Source organism: Natator depressus, chromosome 6 (assembly GCF_965152275.1).
Source record: "Natator depressus isolate rNatDep1 chromosome 6, rNatDep2.hap1, whole genome shotgun sequence".
In the NCBI taxonomy this organism is placed as follows: Eukaryota; Metazoa; Chordata; order Testudines; family Cheloniidae; genus Natator; species Natator depressus.
In genome coordinates, this window is record NC_134239.1 from 8124441 (window position 1) to 8151602 (window position 27162).

Sequence of the window (27162 nt, forward strand, 5' to 3'; positions counted from 1 at the left end):
TTCCTCAGCAGGAATTATTGGACGGAATTCTCTGGCCAGGTGTTATGCTGAAAGCCAGACTAGCAGATGATTATTGTGGTTGCTGCTGGCCTCCCTTGAAATCTAATAATTTGTTAGGAAGAAATTTCTGTTGTTCCACAACTGTCCATTCAGGGTTCCTTGAATCTTCTTATGGAGTATCTGGTATTGCCCACTCTCGGAGACAGGATAGTAGACTAAATGGTCCACTCTGCTCTGGTCAAGTGTGGCAGTTCTTATGTTCCTAGCAGTAATTGTATAGCAGTCACTCTGTACATTGTATCATAAGTTGTCATGTGACATGAAAAATCAGAAACCTGTCAGCTCGACTTAGAAGCTGTGAAGTGAACATGAGGTTCTGAGACTTAAAAAATACAATACAGAATATTTTGTAATATGCCATTTTTTAAAATTAAGGAAAGTTTCAAATATTTAAACATATGTATATTCCATTTCAACAGGCTCTCACCATGTTTTTATTTCATGTTAAAGACTTCTTTTAGGCCTTCCTGTGCCCGAGTTTCAGTTATTTTTCCCCAGTCTCTTGGGAGATCTGCTGGGTTAGCATTATAACTGTTAGCTAACTGGTGATTGAACTTCTGAAAAATAAACTTCCAGTAATCAGAAGCCTCAATGCTGGGATCTGGCTGAATGCGCCAGTCTGGGTAATAGATGCGATAATCTTTGTAGGGATGACGTTTCCCTTTTGTGTCTGAATTTCGGAATGAGTTCTCAGAAACCACTTCAGATGAGCATATATCATAGACAAGTTTTTGTGTATCAAGATACCTGTAACCGCATAATCCTTGTGGCCGATGCACAGATGCAAAATGCTCCTTGTGGTCACTGCCTCCTGCTTCACAGGGGACTTTACAAAATGGACACTGCTTCCCACAGCCAAACCCTTGCTTGAAGATCTCATCCTGGGGTTTTAATGACAGATTGGAGAGTTTGGCCTGAATATCCAAACCACCAAATTGGAGTAAGATTTCTTGTTCCAGATCCAGAAGAAAAGTTTGAATATTAGCACAAAACTGGCCTGTTTTTGCTGTGTTTTTAAACTGTATCCCAAGTAAGTTGTCCTTGGAAATGACTAGGTCCTGCTGCAGCGCTTCACAAAAGTTGTTTAAAAATGCTAAGACCGTGGTATTTTTTTCATTTTTGGAGCTTTCCAGAACTTCCCTCACTTTCTTTACTATTGTAGATAGAATCTTTTTCTCCAACTCTCCCAGACGCTTAGTCTCCCTGTAATGATCCATCATCCGTCTCTGAATCCAGGTTTTGACAAATTCTTCATAGTTTTTCATATATTTCACATAGTTATCAAAGTTCATCTCCTCCAGAAGCTTTTTCTGTACAGTGAACTGGAAAAAGGTCCGGCTGCCATATTCAATGGACTCTGCCTTGTTGAGAATGTCATCTACTATCTCTATTCCTAGCCTTTTGTTGATATGATCCACCAAGGCAGGTTTGAGACACTGATAACAGAAATCCCTGGCCCTTGTTTGGTTCTCATCTTTTTCCAAATACAGGTCAGTGAAGGTGGAGAAATACTGAGGTTTCAGCTTCTCTAGACGACACTGAGGATCATTTTGTTGGATAAAATCTTCATGCATCTTCTGAAATCTCCAAGCCGCCTCCCCCAAAATATGAATTTTCAGGTCAACTTCAAAGCAAGCAGTAGTGCCGAGTTTTTTAACATCCTCCTGTTGGAGCCTCTCATTGATCATGTTCAGCAGTTCTCTGCAATGGATTTCATCGTAGTCCACTTTGGAATTTACCTTTTCTTCCGAGTATCTTTTACCCTCTTCTATTAAGGATTTAGCAAGTTCTTCTGTGTGAACAGTTGTTTCACATTCCCCTGTGGACAAGAGTTGTTTCATAGTTTTGATCCATGCTGTATCTATGTACTTGTTTTTCATTCTGAAATTGTTAATTCCATGAAACAACAAACTACCTAAATCCTGTAGCTTCTGCCTGACGGCACTCCCTCGATTTGCCAGGTCCTTTCTCAACTGGGACTCCATCTCTCGATAAACTTCACGTTTCTGTAAGCTGCTGAACTTCAACTCTGACAGTGTTTCTCTCCACATGTTTTCAAATTCTGATTTCAGTTCCTCATGCTCTAGTTTATGTTTTTTATTCCTACATTCATCCAAGACCCTGTCAACTTTCCCTTCAATTATCTGCATGTATGAGGTCTGGATGTTTTCTGTCTTGTGCTGGCCTTTTCGAATTCGAATTGCTACCTCGCACTTGTGACTCGGAGTAGCTCTCAAGTTCGTTTTTGAGGCTGTTTGCACTCCTGATAAAATCTTCTCTGTACTTTTCTATCAGGTGCAGATTCGAAACTCCACTTTCAAAATAATCTTGTAAATTATCCAAAACTTTTTGTTTCTCGTGCTGCAGTTTTTCCTGTGCCTCATTTTTCAACATGGATAAGGCACTAGCCTGTAGTTTCTCTGATGTCTGATTCTGAATGACAGTTTCCTTTTCAGATACCCAGAGATGTATCTCTTTGCGGAAATGCCACTCCCACTCGGAATACTTCATAGACAGCTGGTTATAGGCTTCAGCTACAAGGCTGTTTCTGAAACTGAAGATGAAGTTCTCGTGTTTTACAGCATTCCACAGGCTCTCCACCCATTTGACAAACTGGGGAATGTCCTTAGGGGCTCTATTACGTGACTGTTTCTTCATAAAATCAAGCAGGTATTTCTTTAGCTCACACACCCTCTCACTGTATCCCATGTTCACTGGAGCCATGGGAGGGACTCCATGCCACAGCCCAGGGATGTACCAGTTGTGTTTCTCTGCATCATAGTCCATAATACATGAAAATTTCACTTTTTTACATTGTTTTTCCATCCTAGCTGCAGCTTTGGTCATTTCATTCAGCTGCTCTAGGAGGTGCTTCCTGTCCCTCATGTTTTGTTCATGCGCAGACACATCACTGACATTCTGATGCACAAATTGGCAGTTGGCTTTTTGCCCTATTTCCTCCATTCTGAGAAAGGCATGGACCGCAATTTGCAGAATATCCTTCATTTCAGTGGCATTCTCCATGGCCATGTTAACGATGGTTATGTCACTTAACCCAATCACCAGTGTGGCCAGCTCATTGTCATGTTGATAACTATCCTCCAGCAGGGCCAGTTCAGGGGCTTTCAAGCCTTCTGTGTCTATCACCAGGATGAAGTCACAGCCCAGTTCCTGCTGAAAGTTCTCTGCCACTTTAATGAGCATCATGAAGGCTCCCCGCGTACATCGGCCACTGCTCACTGCAAACTGCAGGCCGAACATGGTGTTGAGGAGGGTGGATTTCCCAGTGCTCTGTACTCCCAGCACCGTCAGAACCACCATTCTGGACCTTTCCCCCAGCTTGGCATGGAGCTCAGTCAGAACATCTGTCACCCAATGCAGTGGGATGTTGGATGAATCTCCATCTAACAGTTCCATAGGAAACCCTTCCAGCATCAGGTCAGCTGCTATGCCTGGGAGATGGATGAAATGTCTTTGGCATTCTGCCTTGTCTCCTTCTTTAACCATTGAGCATTCAGCTTCATAGAACTGCCCCAACTCACGCATGAAATGCTCAACCCCTAAGGAAGTGGTAGATATTAATTTATCCAGCATAGTTAGTGCTTGTGGGTCATCTTCTGCCATTTTACTTTCCCCTTTATATTGATCCCGTAGTTTAAAAAGATTATCTCGAGCAATGTGATCCAGGCTAAACTTCATCCATTTCAGGAAGTAATGTTTCTCCATTAAAGGCAATTGTTCTATTCCATTAATAAATTTAATCAATCCATCAGTAAGGTCACATTGATTCTGCTGTCTACGTAATTCCAACAGTTCCTCTCTCAGTTGAGATTTATAGTCTTCAGTGGCAGTCTCCCCTTGCCTTCTCATTCTGCACAGTTCTTTTTCCACTTTAGCCAATTTTTCCCAGAGATCCCCCTGCAGTCTCAGCATTTCCCTCTTGTACTTTGCCACATCTTTTATTTCCACAGTGATTTCTCTCGCCCGCTTGCTTGCACTCTGGCATTCCTTACGGTCCTCATCTACCTGGATTCCTAGTTCACGTGCAGTCACAGCCATGGCTTCCAAATTCATTCTCTCGGGAGGTGAACTTGTTATGCTTTTTATTGTATATTTCAGTTTTTGAACAAATCCTGCATTATTTGTGGTGCTGTCTTTCTTCAGCAGTTGCGATTTGCTCAGATTCAGCACTGGAGCCAACTTATTAAGGAATCCCAATGTTTCCTTGGGATTTCCATTCTTGCAGTTGAGGATGAAGTAGTATTTAGTGGCTGATCCCTGCAGGGATGATAACAGCGTGTATTGTCTCTCACTGATGCTCTCAGTAACTATGAACACTGCTGAGGAGACCACTGTTAAAAAGCTGAACTGCAGCCAGTGAGATTCAATGTCTCCACGCAGATTTGTAGCTGCAACGGGTTCTGGGAAAAGATCTGAATTCTCCCTCCCAGCAGGGAAATACCAGGAAATCTCAACCAGCCCATCTGCGATTTCCCGAGGGACATTCCCAGAGTCCATGTCCCGATGGATAAAGAAATCGTGGTGCTGCTGGGAGGGGCTGAGAACCTCATTGAGGAGTTTGGACTTGGAGAAGCTGCAGCTCCCCAGCCGCACAAAGGAAATGGTTGGCATTGCTGTGAGCACCAGGCTCTCCTCTCTGAACCCTCTGCTCTCTGCCAGGGAGTGCGGCCTCCACTCTCTCACAATGTCCCTCATGGCCCACAGCAGTAGGGTGCACTTGGGGGTGTTGATGGGAGGTAGCAGCAGAGGGAGGGCAAACTGGCACATGGACATTTTGGACAGGATCTCCTGCTGTAGGAAACTGTCGGAGCAAAGCAGAACGGCACAGAGAACATCGAGGGGATATAGAGACTCTCTGATGTCAGTGTCACTAAAACTAAAAACATCTCCACCTGCAATCTGTGCCTCCTCACTGCCTCCTTCATCATCATATGCTCTATGCACAAGGCTTGTGTTTCTGGCTGTCCCATTCAGAGTCATTAGTTTCCTCAGGAAATGCCACGGTAAATCCCCTAACATCTGAGGAGTCCAGTTTTCTATACTTTCTGAGCCAATTTCCAGGACATGCTGCAGCCTGAGTTTTGTGCTTTGGTATTCCTGCAGGTTTAGCTGAGAAAGGAGTCCTTGAAAAGCTTTATTTTTCTCTGTAAAACAAAATGAAAATAGGATTCTCACGACTTTCGGAAGTTAGATATTCCCAGACAGAACATTTTTAGAGATGGAATTAATGATGTAAAATCTTAATAATTTAAAAGGAAAATTCCATTGGTGGCTAGTAATTAGGGGCTAATGGAGTTAAAGCTAATAAACTAATCCCCCTCTTCTATTTCTTTAACTAACCTTTACAGCAAGGCTTCTCAACCTTTTTCTTTCTGAGGCCCTCCTCAACATGCTATAAAAACACCACAGCCCACCTCTGCCACAATAACTGGTTTTCTGCATATAAAAGCTGGGGGCAGCATTAGGGGGTAGCAAGCAGGGCAATTGCCTGGGGCCCCACACCACAGGGACCCCCACGAAGTTACATTGCTCAGGCTCCAGCTTCAGCCCCGGGTGGCAGGGCTCAGGGAGCTGGGCTTCAGCCCCATGCAGTGGGGCTTCAGCTTTCTGCCCTGGGCCCCAGCGAGTCCAATGCTGGCCCTGCTTGGAGGCCCCCCTGAAACCTGCTCAAGGCCCCCTAGGGGGCCCCAGACCCCTGGTTGAGAACCACTGCTTTACAGCATATACTGTTCTTTTCTCCCTTCTCTCCAGCAGCCATATGAGGGAACAGTGGGGGGTCGGGAAGGGGCGGAAGGAGAGTCTGGCAGTGCTCCCCCCACCTTCTTTACAGCATCACGGTAGAGGGCTGTCTCTGGAGGGAGGGGCTGGTGGGACTGGTGCCCTCATCCCTTATTGGTACATGCAGACTGGAGCTGGAGGTGTAATTTCAAGCTGGAATAGACATAGGCATGCTAGCTTTGTTTGATCTAGTGTGATAAAAATACAAGTGTAGCCACAGTGGCGGGGTCGTGGGATGCCCGCGTACAATCCCATCTGAGATCCTATGTACGTGCTCAGGAAGCTAGCCCACACCACCGCAGCTAGCGTCTACCTTTAGTGTGCTCGCTTGATCAAAGCTAGCGCGGGTATGTCTGCCCAAGCTGGAAATTGCACTTCGAGCTCCAGTGTAGACAGGCCCTAAAAGAGCTCCTCTCTCCACTGAAAGTATAGAGCGTTGCTGAGGTCAGAACATGCATACACGCTGCCTTTTCAATCCTCTTGGCACAGAATCAGAGTAATCCTAGAGTGTGAGTGCAGGTACAGCCCCCGTGCAAAGCTCCATCCCACCTCAGGAGCAGCATGCAGGGCCCAAATCGCAGGAAGACGAGGGAGAGTGAATGAGCAATCGTCCAAGGTGTCACTTTCCTGGTAGGGACCTGTGACCAGGAAGCAGTAGGCCCATGACACAGTGAGGTGAGTGAGCAGTGAAAAGAGTGGCAGGGAGGCCTGTGACAGGGAGGTGGGGAGCAGGGCACATGGATTTCTCAGCTCTTTATTTTTCCCAGGTGGGAGTAGGGCGTGAGAAAGCCGAGTGGTAACTGTCTGCTCATTTTCACTAGGAGCAATGATAGGAGTTACAGCATTAGGAGCTACTGAGAGGAGCAAAATGTATTTATTGAAGGAGAGGAAAAGCCCCAAATTGATTAGTTGGTTAGGTGATTTTATTGGGACATCAATCCAATCAGGAAGCAAATGTGGGGACAGGGGTGCAAGGAGAAGGGGTAAAATTGTAGAGAGGTTCTCACATTGTTAACTGGGTTCTCTCTCAAGGCAGATGGGTCATTTGTGAGGCCAGAAATTAACTTGATTTGTATCTGTTTTTTTAGAGAAGGTGTTACATGGCATTATATTTTATTGTTGGATTCTGGTTTTTAGTTTGCTGGTCTTTGCACTCACTGTTACTCCTTGCTAGGTCTGAAACTTCAGAGTCATGTTAAGATGCAGTTAGTCAGAGGAGTGTCAGTGGAAAGCCTCAGCTCTGTAAGTATGCAGGGGATTTGTGTTCTGCAGTAGCAGAGTCTCCTTAATTGTGTATCTCTGATGGCCATCCAACTACAGACAGTGGGGGGGCTAAATCATAGACGATTAGGGTTGGAAGAGACCTCAGGAGGTCATCTAGTCCAACCCCCTGCTCAAAGCAGGACCAACCCCAATAGATGTGTTTGTGTGTGGGGAATGGTAATTCACTGTTCAATGCATGTTATCCACAAAGGGACTTTAGGCGTTGCAACACTCAGCATTGCAACACATAATTTTTAAGCGCCCTGCTGCCCACTGGACTCCTCAGTCCCGAGCTAGGATCCCAGGCTCCCTATATAATGCATGGGGAGAGTAGACACCTAGAAATGGGATTCACAGAAGTCAGCATGCTGAGCCAGGAACCAAAATGAAATACTGATGAAAAGGGTGGGACCTAAGCCCTGCCCCTCAAAGGTAATTAGATACTTAACTCTGGGCCAGAGAGAGATGCCTATATCTGCTCAGGATTCTCAGCTGTAAACCCTCTCCTGAAGTTAGGCTCCTAAACTAGGTCATCCGCTGAGAGACCCCACCCCATTATAGCCAAAAGCCTGCTGGAGTGTGGGAGATCCAAGTTCAAGTCCCTCCTTGAAATCAGCCAGACTGGGTTTTTGAAAAGGGGCCTCCCACATCACAGGCGATTGCCCTATTGAGTATTCTGGGGGATGCATATTCCATCCAGCTCAAAAGATCACCAGTCTGGTTGCCCTGGGCTGTCTTTTGTGCAAGGCTTGAGCCAGCAGGCATGCTCTGAGAATGCTACCAGATCAGACTCCACAGGCTAGAAAGGTGGGGCAATGTCTAGCTGAGAATCCCCAGGCTTGGGGCTGCTGTCCCATCTGCAGCTCCTGCTGGGGCTCAGGGCTTCCACCCTGTGGCTCCTTCCAAGGCTCAGGACACCCATTTTTCAAATTGGCCAGGGCCTCTGGGCATGGGCCCCATGGGCCCATGTGTTAATCCTCTACTGACTGTGACTTGCAGCTAGGAGCCCCTGGCTGGCGCGCTCCCAGCAGCACTGGGGGGAATCGAACCCACCTCCACCTCTAGGAGTCTCCTCCAGCTGCAACAGTTCCGTGATACTTCACCCCAGCAAGGCTCAGGCCTTGTCTACCCTACTAAGTTTTGTCGCCAAAAACTGCCTTTTGGCGACAAAACAGTGAGAGCGTTCACACTGCAATGCGACTTTTGCTGGGAAAAACGTCTGGTTTCGGCAACAAAAAATGTCCACCCTAAGAGAGAGTTTTTTCTTTCCCCCTCCCTTTATTGTTGACAAAGAGCCAGCGTAGACACTGCTGTTTGTTTTGTGGACAGAACTGGCTTCCGCCAGTATCCCACAATGCCAGTTCTGATCGCTCTGTTCAGTGTTTTGATTTCTGCTGCCCTGCAGGCATGTGTCCCTCCCCTTTCAAAGCTCTGAGAAGTATCTGACAGCTGAGTGTGCTGCTCTCTTTGGGGAACAAAGAACAAATCATTGGAATGCTCCTGTTCTGCCCGGCACTAGGAACACAGCGGCAGGCAGACTGCTGTCACTGGTGGGGGGCAGTACTGGATTTATAATGGTGCCAAAGGCACCATGGCACTGGGCCCGTACACAGCAGGGGCCCCCCCGGGCCCGGCACTCCACCTCCGCTACAGCCCAGCAGCCGCAGTGCTGGATCTCCTCTCCAGCCCCTTCCCCGGACGACCTGGACCCTGGACTTCTCCTCCCCCTGCTCCCGCCCATCGCTCCTCCTCTCAGCTGTCCGGCTGAGGGCTCCTTTCGTCTCCCCACCACATGCCTTGCCGCTCCTCCGGGTTGCCGGTGATGGACAGTCTGCCGCTTCAGGCTCCCCTGGGCTCAGGAACCCCAAAGCCAGGGGCTGTCAACCAACCGCCCGGAGTGGAGTGGAGGGGATGGAGTCCCTGCTTGCCGCTCAGCTGCTCTGCAGCAGAGGAAGGGTGGGGGGCTAGGACCAGGGAGAAAGTAGGTACCCGCTCTATGTGGGTAGGTGTGTGGGTGGGATCCTGTTTACCCCCTCCCCAGCTCTGCTGCGCTTGCGGTTTACCCCTGGTCCCTCCCTTGCTCCAGGGAGCAACCCTAGCTCCTGCCCCGCTGTGCTTTTGCCCCCCCGCCCCTGCCTTGCTCCAGCTGGGGACCAATCCTCCCTGCCCATGCCCTGCTGTGCTCTTGCCCCTCGCCCAGAGGAGGATTTACCATAAAACACAGGGTGCCCTGGCACAGGAACCCCCCAACAACAGGGGGCCCCAGGGCTGGGCAGCTGCAGGGGCAGAAGCTTGATCCTGCTGGCTCCTGCTGCAGGCTTCACCCGCCCCCACTGGCAGCCAATCTCCCCCCTCCCCGAGCGCGCCACATCCCCTCTCCTCCCCCACCCTCCCAGCACTTCCCCTGCCTCCAAACAGCTGTTTGCCAGCGCTCAGGATGCTCCAGGAGGGAGGGGGAGGAGCAGGGCTGTAGCGCACTTGGGAGCAGGGACTTGGTGAAGGGCTGGAATCTGGGCAGGACGGAGCAGAGGTGGGGCCCTTGCACTCCCTCTACACATACGCCCCCAGCCCCACAACCCCAGCCCCAATTTATTCACCCCCTTCACACACAGGGAGCCCCCTGCCACCCTCCCTGACTCCAGCACCCCTTCACACACCGCCCAGCCCCCGCCGCCCTCCCTGACTCCCGCATCCCCTCACACACTGCCCAGCCCCCTGCCGCCCTCCCTGACTCCCGCACCCCCTCACACACTGCCCAGCCCCCTGCCCTCCCTGACTCCCGCACCCCCTCACACAACCCCAGCCCTGACTCCTGCACCTCCCCACATCCCACTCTCACCAAACAGGAGCTCCTTCACCCCCACCCCACATCCCCACCTGCACCCCTTGCACCAAACAGGAGCTGCCCCAAGTAAGCGCTCAACACCCCAACCCCCTGCCCCAGCTCTGAGCCTCCTCCCACATCCTAACTCCTGGACAGACCCTGCACCCCAACTTTTTTTACATTTTGTTTAATAAGCACTCTTATCCAAAGCACTTTACAATAGTTAGCTAATGGTACAAACAATATTTGGAAAGATCATTAAGTGATCCATTGAGACCCTCAGCAATTTTCAAGTGGTCTGTGGAAAAATAAGTTAGACTACAAAAACAATCAAGGTACCTCACTTTATTTTCATTTTCTTCCTATTTCTTATAGGAGGACAATGAAGAACAAAAGAATGAACAGCGGGGCCGGGCGGGGGGGGAGATAAGAGAGAATGTTCTTTTTCTTGGCTGGGTCCCAAGGGGGGGGCCCAAAAATGAAGCTGAGCACAGGGCTCCACTAACTCTAAATCCGCCACTGTCCTGCCATATGAAAAAGCTATATAAGATGGGGAGTGACATCATAAGGGTTCTTCACTCCCCACCCAAGAAGAGTCTTGGAAACACGCAAGAACAAAGACTGAACTGGGGGAAGCGCAGGACCCAGGCTAAAGGGATTTCTAGCCTGTGAAGGAAACACCTGGGGGGTTCTAAGATGTAAAGCAAGTGCAGCTTGCCCCTTAAGAATCTTCAGCCTGCTTGTATCATCTCTTAGGGTGAGAATCTGCTAATTCATATCCAGTATATTTAGTATAAGAAGTTTAGTTTGTGTGTTTAGTTTATTTGCTAGGTAATCTGCTTTGATCTGTTTGCTATCCCTTATACTCACTTAAAATTTATCTTTTGTGGTTAATAAACTTGTTTTTGGTTTATCTAAACCAGGGAGTTGGAGTGGGTGTGTCAAGGTTCCTTCCCCATTCTGAACTCTAGGGTATAGATGTGGGGACCTGCATGAAAACCTCCTAAGCTTACTTTTACCAGCTTAGGTTAAAACTTCCCCAAGGTATAAACTATTTTACCCTTTTGCCCTTAGACTTCCACTGCCACCACCAAACTTTATCTGGGTTCCTGAGAAAAAGTAGTTTGGACACATCTTTCCCCCCAAAATCCTCCCAACCCTTGCACCCCACTTCCTGGGGAAGGTTTGGTAAAAATCCTCACCAATTTGCATAGGTGACCACAGACCCAAACCCTTGGATCTTAAGAACAATGAAAAAGCAATCAGGATCTTAAAAGAAGAATTTTAATGAAAGAAAAAGTAAAAGAATCACCTCTGTAAAATCAGGATGGTAAATACCTTACAGGGTAATCAGATTCAAAACATAGAGAATCCCTCTAGGCAAAACCTTTAGTTACAAAAAGACACCAAAACAGGACTATACATGCCATTCAGCACAGCTTATTTACCAGCCATTTAAACAAAAGGAAATCTAACGCATTTCTAGCTAAATTACTAACAAGTTCTAAGACTCCATTCCTGTTCTGTTCCCAGCAAAAGCATTACACAGACAGACAGACCCTTTGTTCCTCCCCCCTCCAGCTTTGAAAGTATCTTGTCTCCTCATTGGTCATTTGGTCAGGTGCCAGTGAGGTTATCCTGGCTTCTTAACCCTATATAGGTGAAAGGGTTTTACCTCTGGCCAGGAGGGATTTTATAGCACTATAAACAGAAAGGTGGTTACCCTTCCCTTTATATTTATGACATCATGTCTTATTTCCACAGCCCATCCTCTCATCCTGCCTCTTTTCTCCATCCATTGGTGAGTGCTGCTGCTCCTCCCTTTTCCCTTCGCCATTCCCCTGGTGGCTCACCTTCTGTCCTCTCCTCCAGCTCTTCTCTGGTGTCTCCCTTAGAGCCCTGGGAAACAGCTAGGAGAAACAGGATGAAATTTAATGAAAGAAAAGATTAGGCTCAATATCCAGAAAAACTTCCTGACAGTGAGACCTATGAAGCCGTGGAATCATCTTCCTAGGGGGAAGGTTGGAGCCCCATCACCTGGGTCATAGAAAATTAGGACTGGATAAACACTTGGAGAACAGACAGTATGCAAAAATACTAGGCGTCTTCAAGTCTCCCTGCCAGAAAAATCCCCACCTGTTCCTGGCTGTTTTGGGTCTTAGTGATGCTTTCGTTTTGTTTCTCTGTTTGAAATGTTGCTAGATGCTAACCTCATCTTTGTAACAAATGCATTTGCTGCTGGTTAAATCTTCCCTTGGGCCTTGTCTCTACTAGGAAAATTAAAACCATAGATCAGCACCAATACAGGGCAACTGGTTTTAGCAATAGAGGGGGATGTTTTTTCAGTTTGCAGTCTGGTAGCAGGCAGTGTGTTGTGAGAGAAGCAGAGCCTTTGATGAAAGCTGAGCCCTGATTAGGGGGCCAGGCATCCCTGATTAGGGACCCTATAAAGGCAGCCAAGCAGCCAGCGGCACATGAGCAGCAACACAAAGCCAAAAAACAGAGCTGACAACAGGGAAGTTTGAGAGGGAGCTTGTAAGGGGAGTTTGCGGGAAGGGGTGTGTGTGTGTTGTTGTTGTTTTTGACAGGTGCTGAGGAGGGAAGGCTATGACAGCTACAGAAGCAGCCACGGTAGGGACCCAAGAAATGGACGAGACAATGAAGATGAGTGATGTGGAAGCTGCAGGATTTATGTCATTCTGCGGAGGGTACCTGAAAGCTGCTTCCTTTTTATGCCTGCTAGATTTGATTGAAGAGCGGATCAGAGGTTTGGAGATGCTTTTAGAAGCCATGGTTGAGTTTCAAAGAGGATTTGAGCAGAGGATGGAAGGAAGGTGAGAGGAAGCTGAAGAGAAAAGTCAAGACTCAATGCAAGCTAAATTGAAGAGCTGTGAATGTAGGCTGCTAAATGAGGAGAGTGGCCAGTGGAAGCATGTGACTATGAAAACAAGGCAGAGGAAAAGACCAGCTAGCGAACAAGAAATAGAGCCGAGGAACAGGTTTGCTGAGCTGGATAAAGGGGAGAGGCAGGCAGTAACAGAAAATGGATGGGCAAGGAAGAAGAGAAGAGTAGCTAGTCACCCACAAGAAGAGGAGAAGAGTCAATGGAGGTAGCCAGAGTTCAGAGCCCCAGGAGGAGAGAGGAAGACTTGCCAAAGATTGCAAGTGAGAACAGAAGGCAGGGAGACTTGCAGCCAGAGGGATCACAAGGGGGAAGGCTGGAGAATTGAACCAACACCAGGAAGAGAGAGGTCTATGTGACCGGGAACGTCCTACTAAGAAGACAGGCCTGTCACCGGAGCTGATCCAGAGAACAGAAGGCTGTGCTGTCTGACAGGAGCTAAGATATGGGATGTGGACCTGAGGCTGAAGTGGATCCTAATCGGAACAGGAAAGAATCCATAAGAACGGCCATACTGGGCCAGACCAAAGGTCCATCTAGCCCAGTATCCTGTCTTCTGACAGTGGCCAGTGCCAGGTGCCCCAGATGGAATGAACAGACCAGGTAATCATCAAGTGATCCATCCCCTGTCGGTCATTCCCAGCTTCTGCCAAAGACAGCCTAGGGACACCCTCCCTGCCCATCCTGGCTAATAGCCATTGATGGACCTATCCTCCATGAATTTATCTAGTTCTTTTTTGAACCCTATTATGGTCTTGGCCTTCACAACATCCTCTGGCAAGGAGTTCCACAGGTTGACTGTGCAATGTGTGAAGAAATACTTCCTTTTCTTTGTTTTAAACCTTCTGCCTATTAATTTCATTTGGTGACCCCTAGTTCTTGTGTTATGAGAAGTAGTAAACAACACTTCCTTGTCTACTTTCTCTACACCAGTCCTGATTTTATAGACCTCAATCATATCTCCCCTTAGCCATCTCTTTTCCAAGCTGAAAAGTCCCAGTCTTATTAATCTCTCCACATAAGGAAGTTGTTCCATACCCCTAATAGTTTTTGTTGCCCTTTTCTGAACCTTTTCCAATTCCAATATAATCCACTGATTGTCCTCCACATGGGAAAAATTATGCTGCTAGATTCTCACTGGAACAATTTTCCCTATGACTGGAGAATTGCAAATATAGTACCTATATTTAAGAAAAGAGAAAAAAGTGATCCAGGCCTCTTATTTTAACCTCAGCTGTATGCAAGGTCTTAGAAGAAATTTTGAAAGAAAGAATAGTTAAAGACATAGAGGCAAACAGTAATTGGGATAAAATACAACATGGTTTGCAAAAGAAAGACTATGCCAGAAGATAACAGATTTTCTAGACAAAAGAAATGCAGTAGATCTAGTCTGCCTGAATTTCAGTTAGGCATTTGATACAGTTCCACATGGGAAGTTATTAGTTCAATTGGAAAAGATGGGGATTAATATGAAAATTGAAAGGTAGGTAAGGAACCAGTTAAAGGGGAGACTACAATGGATTGTACTGGAAGGTGAACTGTCAGGCTGCAGGGAGTTTACTAGTGGAGTTGCTCAGGGATTGGTCTTGGGACCAATCTTATTTAACATTTTCATTAATGAACTTGGCACGAAAAGTAGGAGTGTGCTAATTAAATTTGCAGAAGACACACAGTTGGGAGGTATTGCCAATACGGAGGAGGACTGGAATATCATACAAGATCTGGATGACCTTGAAAACGGGAGTGATAGAAATGGGATGAAATCTAATAGTGAAAAGTGCAAGGTAATATACTTAGGGACTAACAACAAGAATTTTTGCTATAAGAAGGGGACATATCCCTTGAAAGTGACAGAGGAGGAGAAAGACTTGGGTGTATGGATTGATCACGGGATGACTATGAGCCACCAATATGATATGGCCTTGAAAAAGGCTAATGGAATCCTAGGATGCATAGAATCATAGGACTGGAAGGGACCTCGAGAGGTCGTCTAGTCCAGTCCCCTGCACTCACGGCAGGACTAAGTATTATCTAGACCAGGGGTTCTCAACCTTTTTCTTGCTGAGGCCCCCTTCAACATCCTATAAAAACACCAGGGCTCGGCGCAGGAGGCAGGGAGTGCAGGGCTCTGGGCTGGGGGACATCCTTGGGCATAGGCATATATTTACTTCTATTTCGGGGTGGCAAGGGCTGGCAGGGATCAAGCCAGCTCTGCACAGCAGGGTCCAGGGACAGCGTGCCCCCTCCACCCCCTGACTCACTTAGGAGGCCACCCAGCTGTCTGGGTAGTGGGGGGATGCAATAAAAAAAATATAACTCAAAGGGGGGACTCAGTTCAAAAAGTTTTAAAACATTTCAAGGTGCAGGCAGGGGAGTAGCTAGGGGCTGTGTGAAGTGAGGGAATAGCTCAGGGTGCAAGGAGGGGATAGCTAAAGGGCTGTGTATGGGAAGGGGGTAGCTCAGGGTGCAGGGAAGGGGTAGCTTTGGGCTGTGTGCAGGCAGGGGATCGCTCCAGGTGCAGGGAGGGGATAGCTAAGGGCTGTGTACAGGAAGGGGGTAGCTCAGGGTGCAGGGAAGGGGTAGCTATGGGCTGTGTAGTGGCAGGAGGGCTCCCAGTGCAACTCCCAGCTTCAGGGGGCAGGTGTTGGGGCTCCCAGCTTCAGCCCCCCTGGCTTGGGGTGTGGGTGAGGGCTGCTGGCTTCAGCCCTGCGCCGCTCCCGGCTTCAGCACTGGTGCTCGCTGTGCCAGGTTTCAGCCCCGGGGCTCTGCAGCCCCCTGAAAGGGCTCTGCAGCCCCTGGTTGAGAACACTGATCTAGACTATCCCTGGCAGGTGTTTGTCTAACCTGCTCTTTAAAATCTCCAAGGATGGAGATTCCACAACCTCCCTGGGCAATTTATTCCAGTGCCTAACCACCCTGACAGTTAGGAAGTTTTCCCCTAATGTCCAGCCTAAACCTCCCTTGCTGCAATTTAATCCCATTGCTCCTTGTCCTATCCTCAGAGGTTAAGGAGAACAATTTTTCTCCCTCCTCCTTGTAACAACCTTTTATGTACTTGAAAACTGTTGTCATGTCCCCTCTCAGTCTTCTCTTTTCCAGACTAAACAAACCCCTGTCTTCCCTCACAGGTCATGTTTTCTAGATCTTTAATCATTTTCATTGCTTTTTGGACTCTTTCTAATTTGTCCACATCTTTCCTGAAATCTTTGAGCATAAGTTCTTTGAAGGGGTCAACAAACATGTGGACATTTCTTTCCTGAAATGTGGCGCCCAGAACTGACCTTGCATCAGGCGAGATATTTCCAGTCGAGACAGGGAAGTGTTACTGCCATTATACAAGGCACTGGTGAGACCTCATCTGGAATACTGGGTGCAGTTCTGGCCTCCTGTGTTTAAGAAAGACAAATTCATATTGGAAGAGGCACAGAGAAGGGCTACTGGGATGATCAGAGGACTGGAGAACCTACCTTAGGAGAGGAGTCTTAAGGAGCTTGGCTTGTTTAATCTAACAGAATGAAGGCTGAGGGGAGATATAACAGCTCTCTATAAATGAATCATAGGGCTAAACACCAGGGAGGGAGAGGAGTTATTTTAAGTCAAGTCCTAACGTTGGCACAAGAACAAATGGATAGCCAGTTTATATCAATAAGTTTAGGCTTGAAATTAGATGAAGGTTTCTAACTATCAGAGGAGTGAAGTTCTGGAACAGTCTTCCAAGGAGAGTAGTGGGGGCAAAAAAACTAACCTTGTTCAAGATTGAACTTGATAAGTTTATGGAGGGGATAATAGGATGAGGTTGCCAACAATGGCATATGGTCAGCCACGACTGCTATTAGCAAATATCTCCAATGACTGGAGATGGGACACTAGATGGGAAGGGCTCTGTGTTATTATAGTGATTTGTTTCCCAGGTGTTTGGCTGCTGGATCTCACCCACATGCCCAGGGTCTAACTGACTGCCTTATTTGGGGCTGGGAAGGACTTCCTCCCCAGGTCAGATTGGGAGAGAAACTGGCCTTTTTTTTTTTTTTTTTTTTTGCTTCCTCCGCAGCTTGGAGTCACTTGCTGGTCTGAAGTCTTCAAATCAAGATTTGAGGATTTCAGTAACTCAGCCAGAGGTTCTGGGTCTATTACAGGAAGGGGTGGGTGTGGTTCTATGGCCCACAATGTGCAGGAGGTCAGACTAGATGATCATAATGGTCCCTTCGAGACTTAAAATTCTATGAGTCTATGTAGAATCAGGCATTTTTACCATTTTTTAATACTTTTGCTCTGTGTAGGATGCTTACAAGTAATCAGCCAATTAATGATGGGTAGAAGGAGCAGCAGTCAGTGAAAACTGATATATAAAATCATTTGGAGCCATCTAGGTCCTGTTCCAAAGAACGCAGCTGGGCTGCTGGTCAGTCAAAGATGTGCAGTTCTCAGGGTGTGTCTTCACAGCACAGTTAGTTTAAGTAATAACTTGCGTGTTACCCCAACTAGACTCTTGTCCACAAACAAGAATCTCTAGCTGTAGTTAAGTGTAGATTAAACTCAGGTTAGCTACCTTGTGCGTGTGTGTGCATGCCGCTGAAGCTCCAGCTAATAATCCAGTGTTACCTCTCAGCAGCACCTAATCCAATCGCTCTGCTACTCAAATCGTTCTGTGTTACTCCAGTGTTGTTTTGAAGTGTGGTTGCTCTCACTAGAGCTAGGCTAGCTCAAGTGCAGTAACTTGAGTATACGAAGTCTAGCTAACTCTTGCAGTGAAGATAAAGGCCACAAAGAACTCTGCCATCAGAGATGGACGGCTGAGAGATGTGCAAAAACCAGTACCCTCCAAATATCACAGGTGGCATGGAGGGGAAGGTTGCACCTGAGTAGCTCTGAGGAACATGGCTTCCACCTCCTGTGCTCCTCTGACAGCAGCACTGGCTGGCAAATCACAGATGGTTTGCCAGTTGAAAGAACAAATCTCACAAACCACACGTGGGTTGTCAGAGCTGGACTTGCAGCAGGAATGGTGAGGGTATTTGGGTGAGACTTGGGGAAGGGGATGCTTTAGAACTAGTCTCTATGTACTCTCTATGTCTCCATTTTTTTCCTGATTTTCAAATGTAAAGAGAATCATTCAAAACAGTTAAGGTTGATAAGGACAAACGCCACCCACATCAAAACCACAAAAGCAATGAAATATTGAGTAAAACCATACAAATGGATCACCAGCAAGTATTATCTGGACCACAGCTGGAGAACCACTGCAGCAGTGAATTTAAATGTTCAGACATAACATTTCATTCACAAGACATCTAGATAGACGTATGTGTAGTGCTGGGGAGGAGCCGGTGGTCATGGTACATATAGGTACCAATGACATAGGGAAGGATAGGAGAGAGGTCCTGAAGGCCAAATTTAGGCTGCTAGGTAAGAGATTGAAATCATAAGAATGGCCATACTGAGTAAGACCAAAGGTCCATGCAGCCCAGTATCCTGTCTACCGACAGTGGCCAATGCCAGGTGCCCCAGAGGGAGTGAACCTAACAGGTAATGATCAGTGATCTCTCTCCTGCCATCCATCTCCACCCTCTGACAGAGGGAGGCTTGGGACACCATTCCTTACCCATCCTGGCTAATAGCCATTAATGGACTTAACCTCCATGTGTTTATCCAGTTCTCTTTTCAACGCTGTTATAGTCCTAGCCTTCACAACCTCCTCAGGCAAGGAGTTCCACAGGTTGGCTGTGCACTGTGTGAAGAACTTCCTTTTATTTGTTTTAAACCTGCTGCCCATTAATTTCATTTGGTGGCCCCTGTGGGAACAAGTAAATAACTTCCCCTTATTCACTTTCTCCACACCACTCATGATTTTATAGACCTCTATCATATCCCCCCTTAGTCTCCTCTTTTCCAAGCTGAAAAGTCCTAGCCCCTTTAGTCTCTCCTCATAGGGGACCCATTCCAAACCCCTTATCATTTTAGTTGCCCTTCTCTGAACCTTTCCTAACGCCAGTTGTGGCAAAATACCTTGTTCACCTCAGCAGGCTCAGTCCTTTTTAGACTTGGAGACTTAGGTTTGGGGCAAGGCAAATCCTTATAGGTGGCACAGGCTCCTGCTACTCCTCTCCTCAGTCGGTCCCTTGTGCTTGTTTCCTTTCCCTTCTGGGGAGCGAGTGCAGCCTCCCTACTGGGAAGGTCTGGTGTCTTGCTGCAAACAGCCTACTGGCAACTTCCCTGTTCCCCTCACTCTCCCTCTCCTTCCACCCCGGGGAGGGTTTAAAAAGGTCCCAACTAGTTGGAGTCAGCTGAACCTAATTGGTTCCCTAGCAACCCCTTTTCCAGCTGAACCTTATTGCCCCCTGGTTAGCTCTCCTCAGTGGATAGGGAGGGGCCTTTTAATCCCCTGGGACTAATTACTACCCCGCCCTTTGGAGCGGTTTGTCCTGGGTTTACCACACAGTATATCTTTTCTGAGAGGAGGGGACCACATCTGTATGCAGTATTCAAGATGTGGGCATACCATGGATTTATGTAAGGTCAATAAGATAGTCTCCGTCTTATTCTCTATCCCTTTTTTAATGATTCCAAACATCCCGTTTGCTTTTTTGACTGCCGCTGCACACTGCATGGACATCTTCAGAGAACTATCCACGATGACTCCAAGATCTTTCTCCTGATTAGTTGTAGCTAAATTAGCCCCCATCATATTGTATGTATAGTTGGAGTTATTTTTTCCAATGTGCATTACTTTCCATTTATCCACATTACATTTCATTTGCCATTTTGTTGCCCAATCACTTAGTTTTGTGAGATCTTTTTGAAGTTCTTCACGGTCTGCTTTGGTCTTAACTATCTTGAGCAGTTTAGTCTCATCTGCAAACTTTGCCACCTCACTGTTTTTACCCCTTTCTCCAGATCATTTATGAATAAGTTGAATAGGATTGGTCCTAAGACTGACCCTTGGGGAACACCACTAGTTACCCCTCTCCATTCTGAAAATTTACTATTTATTCCTACACTTTGTTCCCGGTCTTTTAACCAGTTCTCAGTCCATGAAAGGATCTTCCCTCTTATCCAGTGACAACTTAAGAGCCTTTGGTGAGGGACCTTGTCAAAGGCTTTCTGGAAATCTAAGTACACTGCGTCCACTGGATCCCCCTTGTCCACATGTTTGTTGACCCCTTCAAAGAACTTATGCTCAAATAAATTGGCTAGTCTCTAAGGTGCCACAAGGACTCCTTTTCTTTTTGCAAATACAGACTAACACGGCTGCTACTCTGAAACCTGTCAAATAGATTAGTAAGACATGATCTCCCTTTACAGAAACCATGTTGACTTCTGCCCAACAATTTATGTTCTTCTAGGTGTCTGACAATTTTATTCTTTACTATTGTGTCAACTAATTTGCCCGGTACTGATGTTAGACTTACTGGGTCTGTAATTGCCAGGATCACCTCTAGAGCCCTTTTTAAATATTGGTGTTACATTACCTGTCTTCCAGTCATTGGGTAGAGAAGCTGATTTAAAGGACAGGTTACAAACCATAGTTAATAGTTCCGTAATTTCACATTTGAGTTCTTTCAGAACACTTGGGTGAATACCATCTGGTCCCGGTGACTAGTTATTGTTCAGTTTATCAATTAATTCCAAAACCTCCTCTAGTTACACTTCAATCTGTGGCAATTCCTCAGATTTGTCACCTACAAAGGACGGCTCAGGTTTGGGAATCTCCCTAACATCCTCAGCCGTGAAGACTGAAGCAAAGAATTCATTTTGTTTCTCTGCAATGACTTTATCGTCCTTAAGTGTTCCTTTTGTATCTCGATAGTCCAGGGGCCCCACTGGTTTTTTAGCAGGCTTCCTGCTTCTGATGTACTTAAAAAACATTTTGTTATTAACTTTTGAGTTTTTGGCTAGCTGTTCTTCAAACTCCTTTTTGGCTTTTCTTATTACATTTTTACACTTAATTTGGCAGTGTTTATGCTCCTTTCTATTTACCTCACTAGGATTTGACTTCCACTTTTTAAAAGATGCCTTTTTATCTCTCACTGCTTCTTCTACATGGTTGTTAAGCTACGGTGGTTCTTTTACTGTGTTGTTTAATTGGGGGTATACATTTAAGTTGAGCCTCTATTATGGTGTCTTTGAAAGTGTCCATGCAGCTTGCAGGGATTTCACCCTAGTCACTGTGCCTTTTTATTTCTGTTTAACTAACCTCCTCATTTTTGCATAGTTCCCCTTTCTGAAATTAAATGCCACAGTGGTGGGCTGTTGAGCTGTTCTTCCCACCACAGGAATATTAAATGCTATTATATTATGGTCACTATTTCCAAGCGGTCCTGTTATAGTTACCACTTGGACCAGATCCTGCGCTCCACTCAGGACTAGATCGAGAGTTGCCTCTCCCCTTGTGGGTTCCTGTACCAGCTGCTCCAAGAAGCAGTCATTTAAAGTATCGAGAAATTGTGTCTCTGCATTTCATCCTGAGGTGACATGTACCCAGTCAACATGGGGATAATTGAAATCCCCCTCTATTATTGAGTTCTTTATTTTGATAGCCTCTCTAATCTCCATTAGCATTTCATCATCACTATCACTGTCCTGGTCAGGTGGTAGATAATAGATCCCTACTGTTATATTCTTATTAGAGCCTGGAATTACTATCCGTAGAGATTCTATTGAACATGTGGATTAATCTAAGATTTTTATTTCATTTAATTCTACATTTTCTTTTATGTATAGTGCCACTCCCCCCCATCCCCCCGCATGACCTGTTCTGTCCTCCCGATATATTTTGTACCCCGGAATGATTGTGTCCCATTGATTGTCCTCACTCCACCAGGTTTCTGTGATGCCTATTATACCAATATTCTCCTTTAACACGAGGCACTCTGGTTCACCCATCTTATTATTTAGACTTCTAGCATTTGTGTACAAGCACTTTAAACATTTGTCACTGTTTATTTGTCTGACCTTTCCTGATGTGTCAGATCCTTTTTTATGTGAATGTTTCTCGTCTGAACTGGCCCATACTTTATCCTCTTCCATCCTCTTCTCCTGACTAAAACCTAGAGAATGTCTCTCAATAGACTCTCCTCGAAGAGAACTCTCTGTCTGATCCACGTGTGCCTCTGCAGCCATCAGCTTCCCCCCCCCCCACCACCATCTCTTTGTTTAAAAACTGCTCTGCAACTTTTTTAATGTGAAGTGCCAGCAGCCTGGATCCACTCTGGTTTAGGTGGAGCCCACCCTTCCTGTATAGGCTCCCCTTAGCCCAAAAGTTTCCCCAGTTCCTAATAAATCTAAACCCCTCCTCTCTACACCATCGTCTCATCCACGCATTGAGACCCTGCAGCTCTGCCTGCCTACCTGGCCCTGAGCATGGAACAAGCAGCATTTCGGAGAATGCCACCATAGAGGTCCTGGATTTCAGTCTCTTTCCTAGCAGCCTAAATTTGGCCTCCAGGACATCTCTCCTACCCTTCCCTATGTCATTGGTACCTACATGTACCACGACCACCGGCTCCTCCCCAGCACTACACATAAGTCTATCTAGATGCCTCGAGAGATCCGCAACCTTCGCACCAGGCAGGCAAGTCACCATACGGTTCTCCCGGTCATCGCAAACCCAGCTATCTATGTTTCTAATGATCAAATCTCCCATTACTAACACCTGCCTTTTCCTAATGACTGCAGTTCCCTCCCCTGGAGAGGTAACCTCAGTGCAAGAGGCTACCCCAACATCATCTGGAAGGAGGGTCCCAACTATGGGAAGGTTTCCCTCTGTTCCCGTTGACTGCTCTCCTTCTCTGGGCCTTCCATCCTCCTTAACAGCGCTGGGGCTGTCTGACCGGAGGTGGGACAAATCTACAGTGTCCTTGAAAGCCTCCTCAACAGACCTCTCTGCCTCCCTTAGCTCCTCCAGTTCTGTCACCCTGGCCTCCAAAGCCCGTACGCGGTCTCTGAGGGCCAGAAGCTCCTTGCACCAAATGCACACATATGCCACCCACCCACAGGGCAGGTAATCATACATGCTTCACTGAGTGCAATAAACTGGATAGCCCCCAATCTGGTGCTGGGCTTCTGCCTGCAGTCTCTCCTACAGCTACCTAGGTTAATGATAGGGTTTTTGTTTAAAACAAGAAGTTTTGATTAAAGTTTAGTTTAAAGGTTTTAAAGAATGGCAAGTGTACCTCGCCCCCTTCCCACTCCCCTTCCAAACTCCCTCTCGAAACTCCCTGTTAGCAGTCCCTGTTTGCAAAGCTCAAGTCCAGGACCTCCATGTTAGCATTCTCTGAGACGCTTCCAGTTCCATGTGCAGGGCCAGTTAGATAGGCAGAGCTGCAAGGTCTCAATGTGTGGATGAGACAATGGTGTAGGGAGGAGGGGTTTAGATTTATTAGGAACTGGGGAAACTTTTGGGAAAGGGGGAACCTGTAGAGGAAGGATGGGCTCCACCTAAACCAAAATGGAACCAGATTGCTGGCACTTAAATTTAAAAAGGTCATGGAGCAGTTTTTAAACTCAGGGCTGGTGGAAGGCCGACAAGTGTGGAGGAGCATGTGGTTCGGACATCCCTTAGGGGAGGATCTATTAATAGAGAAGATCTATTAATTAAGACTCTCTATGTCCTCTTAAGGACGAGAGGATGGAAAATGATAAAATACAGGCAGGATCTGATCAGAAACAGTCAAATGAAAGAGTCCCATTCAATTATATTGTGTAATGGCTGACAGCTCAAAGGAGACAAGTTTTTAAAGTGCTTATATACCAGTGCTAGAAGTCTAAATAATAAAATGGGTGAATAAGGATATTAATATAATAGGCATCACAGAAACTTGGTGGAATGAGGATAATCAATGGGATACAGTAACACCAGGGTACAAAATATTTTGGAAGGAGTGGCACTATATGTGAAAGAAAGAGTAGAATCAAATGAAGTAAAACCCATAAATGAATCAAACTGTGCCATAGAATCTCTATGGATAGAAATTCCATGCTCTCATAATAAGAATATAGTGGTAGGTATATAGCGGTAATATATTACCGACCACCTGACCAGGATGGTGATAGTGACTGTGAAATGCTCAGGGAGATTAGAGAGGCTATTACAATAAAAAACTCAATAATAATGGGGGATTTCAATTATCCCTATATTGACTGGGTACATGTCGCCTCAGGACGGGATGCAGAGATAAAGTTTCTTGACACCTTAAATGACTGCTTCTTGGAGCAGCTGGTCCTGGAACCCACAAGAGGAGAGGCAATTCTTGATTTAGTCCTAAGTGGAGCACAGGATCTGGTCCAAGAGGTGAATATAGCTGGACCGCTTGGTAATAGTGACCACAATATAATTAAATTTAATATCCCTGTGGCAGAAAAAACACCACAGCAGCCCAACAGCGTAGTATTTAATTTCAGAAAGGGGAACTACACAAAAATGAAGAAGTTAGTTAAACAGAAATTAAAGGGTACCGTGCCAAAAGTGAAATCTCTGCAAGCTGCATGGAAACCTTTTAAAGACATCATCGTAGAGGTTCAACTTGAATGTATACCCCAAATTAAAAAACATAGTAAGAGAACCAAAAAAGAGCCACCTTGGCTAAACCACAAAGTAAAAGAAGCAGTGAGAGGCAAAAAGGCATCCTTTAAAAAATGGAAGTTAAATCCTAGTGAGGAAAATGGAGAGAAGCATAAACACTGGCAAATGAAGGGTAAAAATACAATTAGGGAGGCCAAAAAAGAATTTGAGGAACAGTTAGCCAACCAGTGGGGCCACTGGACGATCGAGATGCTAAAGGAGCACTGAAGGACGATAAGGCCATTGCGGAGAAACTAAATGAATTCTTTGCATTGGTCTTCATGGCTGAGGATGTGAGGGAGATTCCCGAACCTGAGCCATTCTTTTTAGGTGACAGATCTGAGGAACTGTCCCAGATTGAGGTATCATTAGAGGAGGTTTTGGAACCAATTGATAAATTAAACAGCAATAAGTCACCGGGACCAGATGGTATTCACCCAAGAGTTCTGAAGGAACTCAAATGTGAAATTTAAGAACTACTAACTGTAGTCTGTAACCTATCATTTAAATCAGCTTCTGTATCAGATGACTGGAGGATAGCTAATGTGATGCCAATTTTTAAAAAGGGTTCCAGAGGTGATCCCTGCCATTGCAGGCCTGTAAGCCTGAGTTCAGTACCGGGTAAACTGGTTGAAACTATAATAAAGAAAAATACTGTCAGATATATAGATGAACATAATTTGTTGGGGAAGAGTCAACATGGTTTTAGTAAAGGGAAATCATGCCTCACCAATCTACTAGAATTCTTTGAGGGGGGGTCAACAATCATGTGGGCAAAGGGGATCCAATGGATATTGTGTACTTAGATTTTCGGAAAGCCTTTGACAAGGTCACTCATCAAAGGCTCTTAAGCAAAGTAAGCTGCCACAGGATAAAAGGGAAGGTGCTCTCATGGATTGGTAACTGGTTAAAAGATAGGAAACAAAAGGTAGGTATAAATGGTCAGTTTTCAGAATGGAAAGAGGTAAATAGTGGTGTCCCGCAGGGGCCTGTACTATTCAACATATTCATAAATGATCTGGAAAAAGGGATAAACAGTGAGGTGGCAAAATTTGCAAATGATACAAAATTACTAAAGATAGTCAAGACCCAGGCAGACTGCGAAGTGCTACAAAAGGATCTCTCAAAACTGGGTGACTGGGTAACAAAATGGTAGATGACGTTTAATATTGATAAACGCAAAGTAATGCACATTGGAAAGCATAATCCCAACTACACCTATAAAATGATGGGTTCTAAATTAGCTGTTACCACTCAAGGAAGAGATCTTGGAGTCACTGTGGATAGTTCTCTGAAAACATCCACTCAATGTGCAGCGGCAGTCAAAAAAGCAAACAGAATGTTGGGAATCATTAAGAAAGGGACAGATAACAGGACAGAAATATCATGTTGCCTCTATATAAATCCATGGTACACCCACATCTTGAATACTGCGTGCAGATGTGGTCGCCCCATCTCAAAAATATATATTAGAATTGGAAAAGATTCAGAAAAGGGCAACAAAAATGATTAGGGGTATGGAACAGCTTCCCTATGAGGAGAGCTTAAGACTGGGACTTTTCAGCTTGGAAAAGAGATGGCTAAGGGGAGATATGATTGAGGCCTATAAAATCAGGACTGCTGTAGAGAAAGTAGACAAGGAAGTGTTGTTTACTACTTCTCATAACACAAGAACTAGGGGTCACCAAATGAAATGAATAGGCAGCAGGTTTAAAACAAATAAAAGGAAGTATTTCTTCACACAACGCACAGTCAACCTGTGGAACTCCTTGCCAGAGGATGTTGTGAAGGCCAAGACCATAACAGGGTTCAAAAAAGAACTAGATAAATTCATGGGAGGATAGGTCCATCAATGGCGATTAGCCAGGATGGCAGGGATGGTGTCCCTAGCCTCTGTTTGCCAGAGGCTGGGAATGAATGACAGGGGATGGATCACTTGATGATTACTTGTTCTGTTCATTCCCTCTGGGGCACCTGGCACTGGCCACTGTCAGTAGACAGGATCTTTGGTCTGACCCAGTATGGCCATTCTTATGTTCATTCATGTACATATATAATGCAAAATTTTGTTATAGTTGGGAAATATGCTGTCTCTCTCTCAGTGTTATGGCTATTACCTTTTTTTTAATGAAAAATAGAATAGAAAGAGATTCGACCTACCATGGCCAGAAGGTTGTAAATTCTGATTGGTGCCAGGAAAGAGGATTTCTAAACACTCCAGAAATTGCTGGCAGGTTGACTCCCCTTTTTTCTGTATGTGAATTAACAACTTCCTGATTTTGATCACGATGTCCTCTTTTTGATTGAAGCTGTTGTACTCCTCCTCTGTGATGATGGACAGGGCAAGTAACTCATCCAAGATGTTATCAGGGTCTCTTTGAATAAGTTGTATCAGCTCTTTGCGTTTGGTGCATAGAATCCTGTATTTGTCACCAGTGGCCATTATCACTGAATCACAGGATCCGCAGTCATTTGCTTTTAAGAGACAGAAGACACAGGATTTGTGAAGCTGCTAGAGACAGCTTCAGTTTAATGAGTAACGCTCTAGGAAAGTGCCTTGTTCGTGATCATGACATTGGCCATTTAAACAATTTGAGAAACGGACCCACCAGTCTCCCCTATTTCCTGTTGAAAGTGGAATGGTTCTGTAATAACTACTGGAAATTATCTATAGCAATTCACTGGGTTCATACAAACTGGGTGTTAGTTCCCATGGGGTTGAGAGAGGGCCAACTCCAATAATGCTGCCAAAAT

At 45.8% G+C, this 27162-nt stretch overlaps 1 protein-coding gene across 1 annotated transcript; it reads right to left on the reverse strand.

The window, feature by feature from the left end:
• Positions 1-494: 494 nt before the first annotated feature.
• LOC141989661 (interferon-induced very large GTPase 1-like) lies at positions 495-26891 on the reverse strand. The gene is given in 5 exon segments (XM_074956596.1): positions 495-2282; positions 2284-5225; positions 6483-6567; positions 11729-11856; positions 26569-26891. Coding segments are annotated over 5 exon segments (5226 nt in total). The 5' UTR covers positions 26852-26891.
• Between the last annotated feature and the right edge of the window lie 271 nt (positions 26892-27162).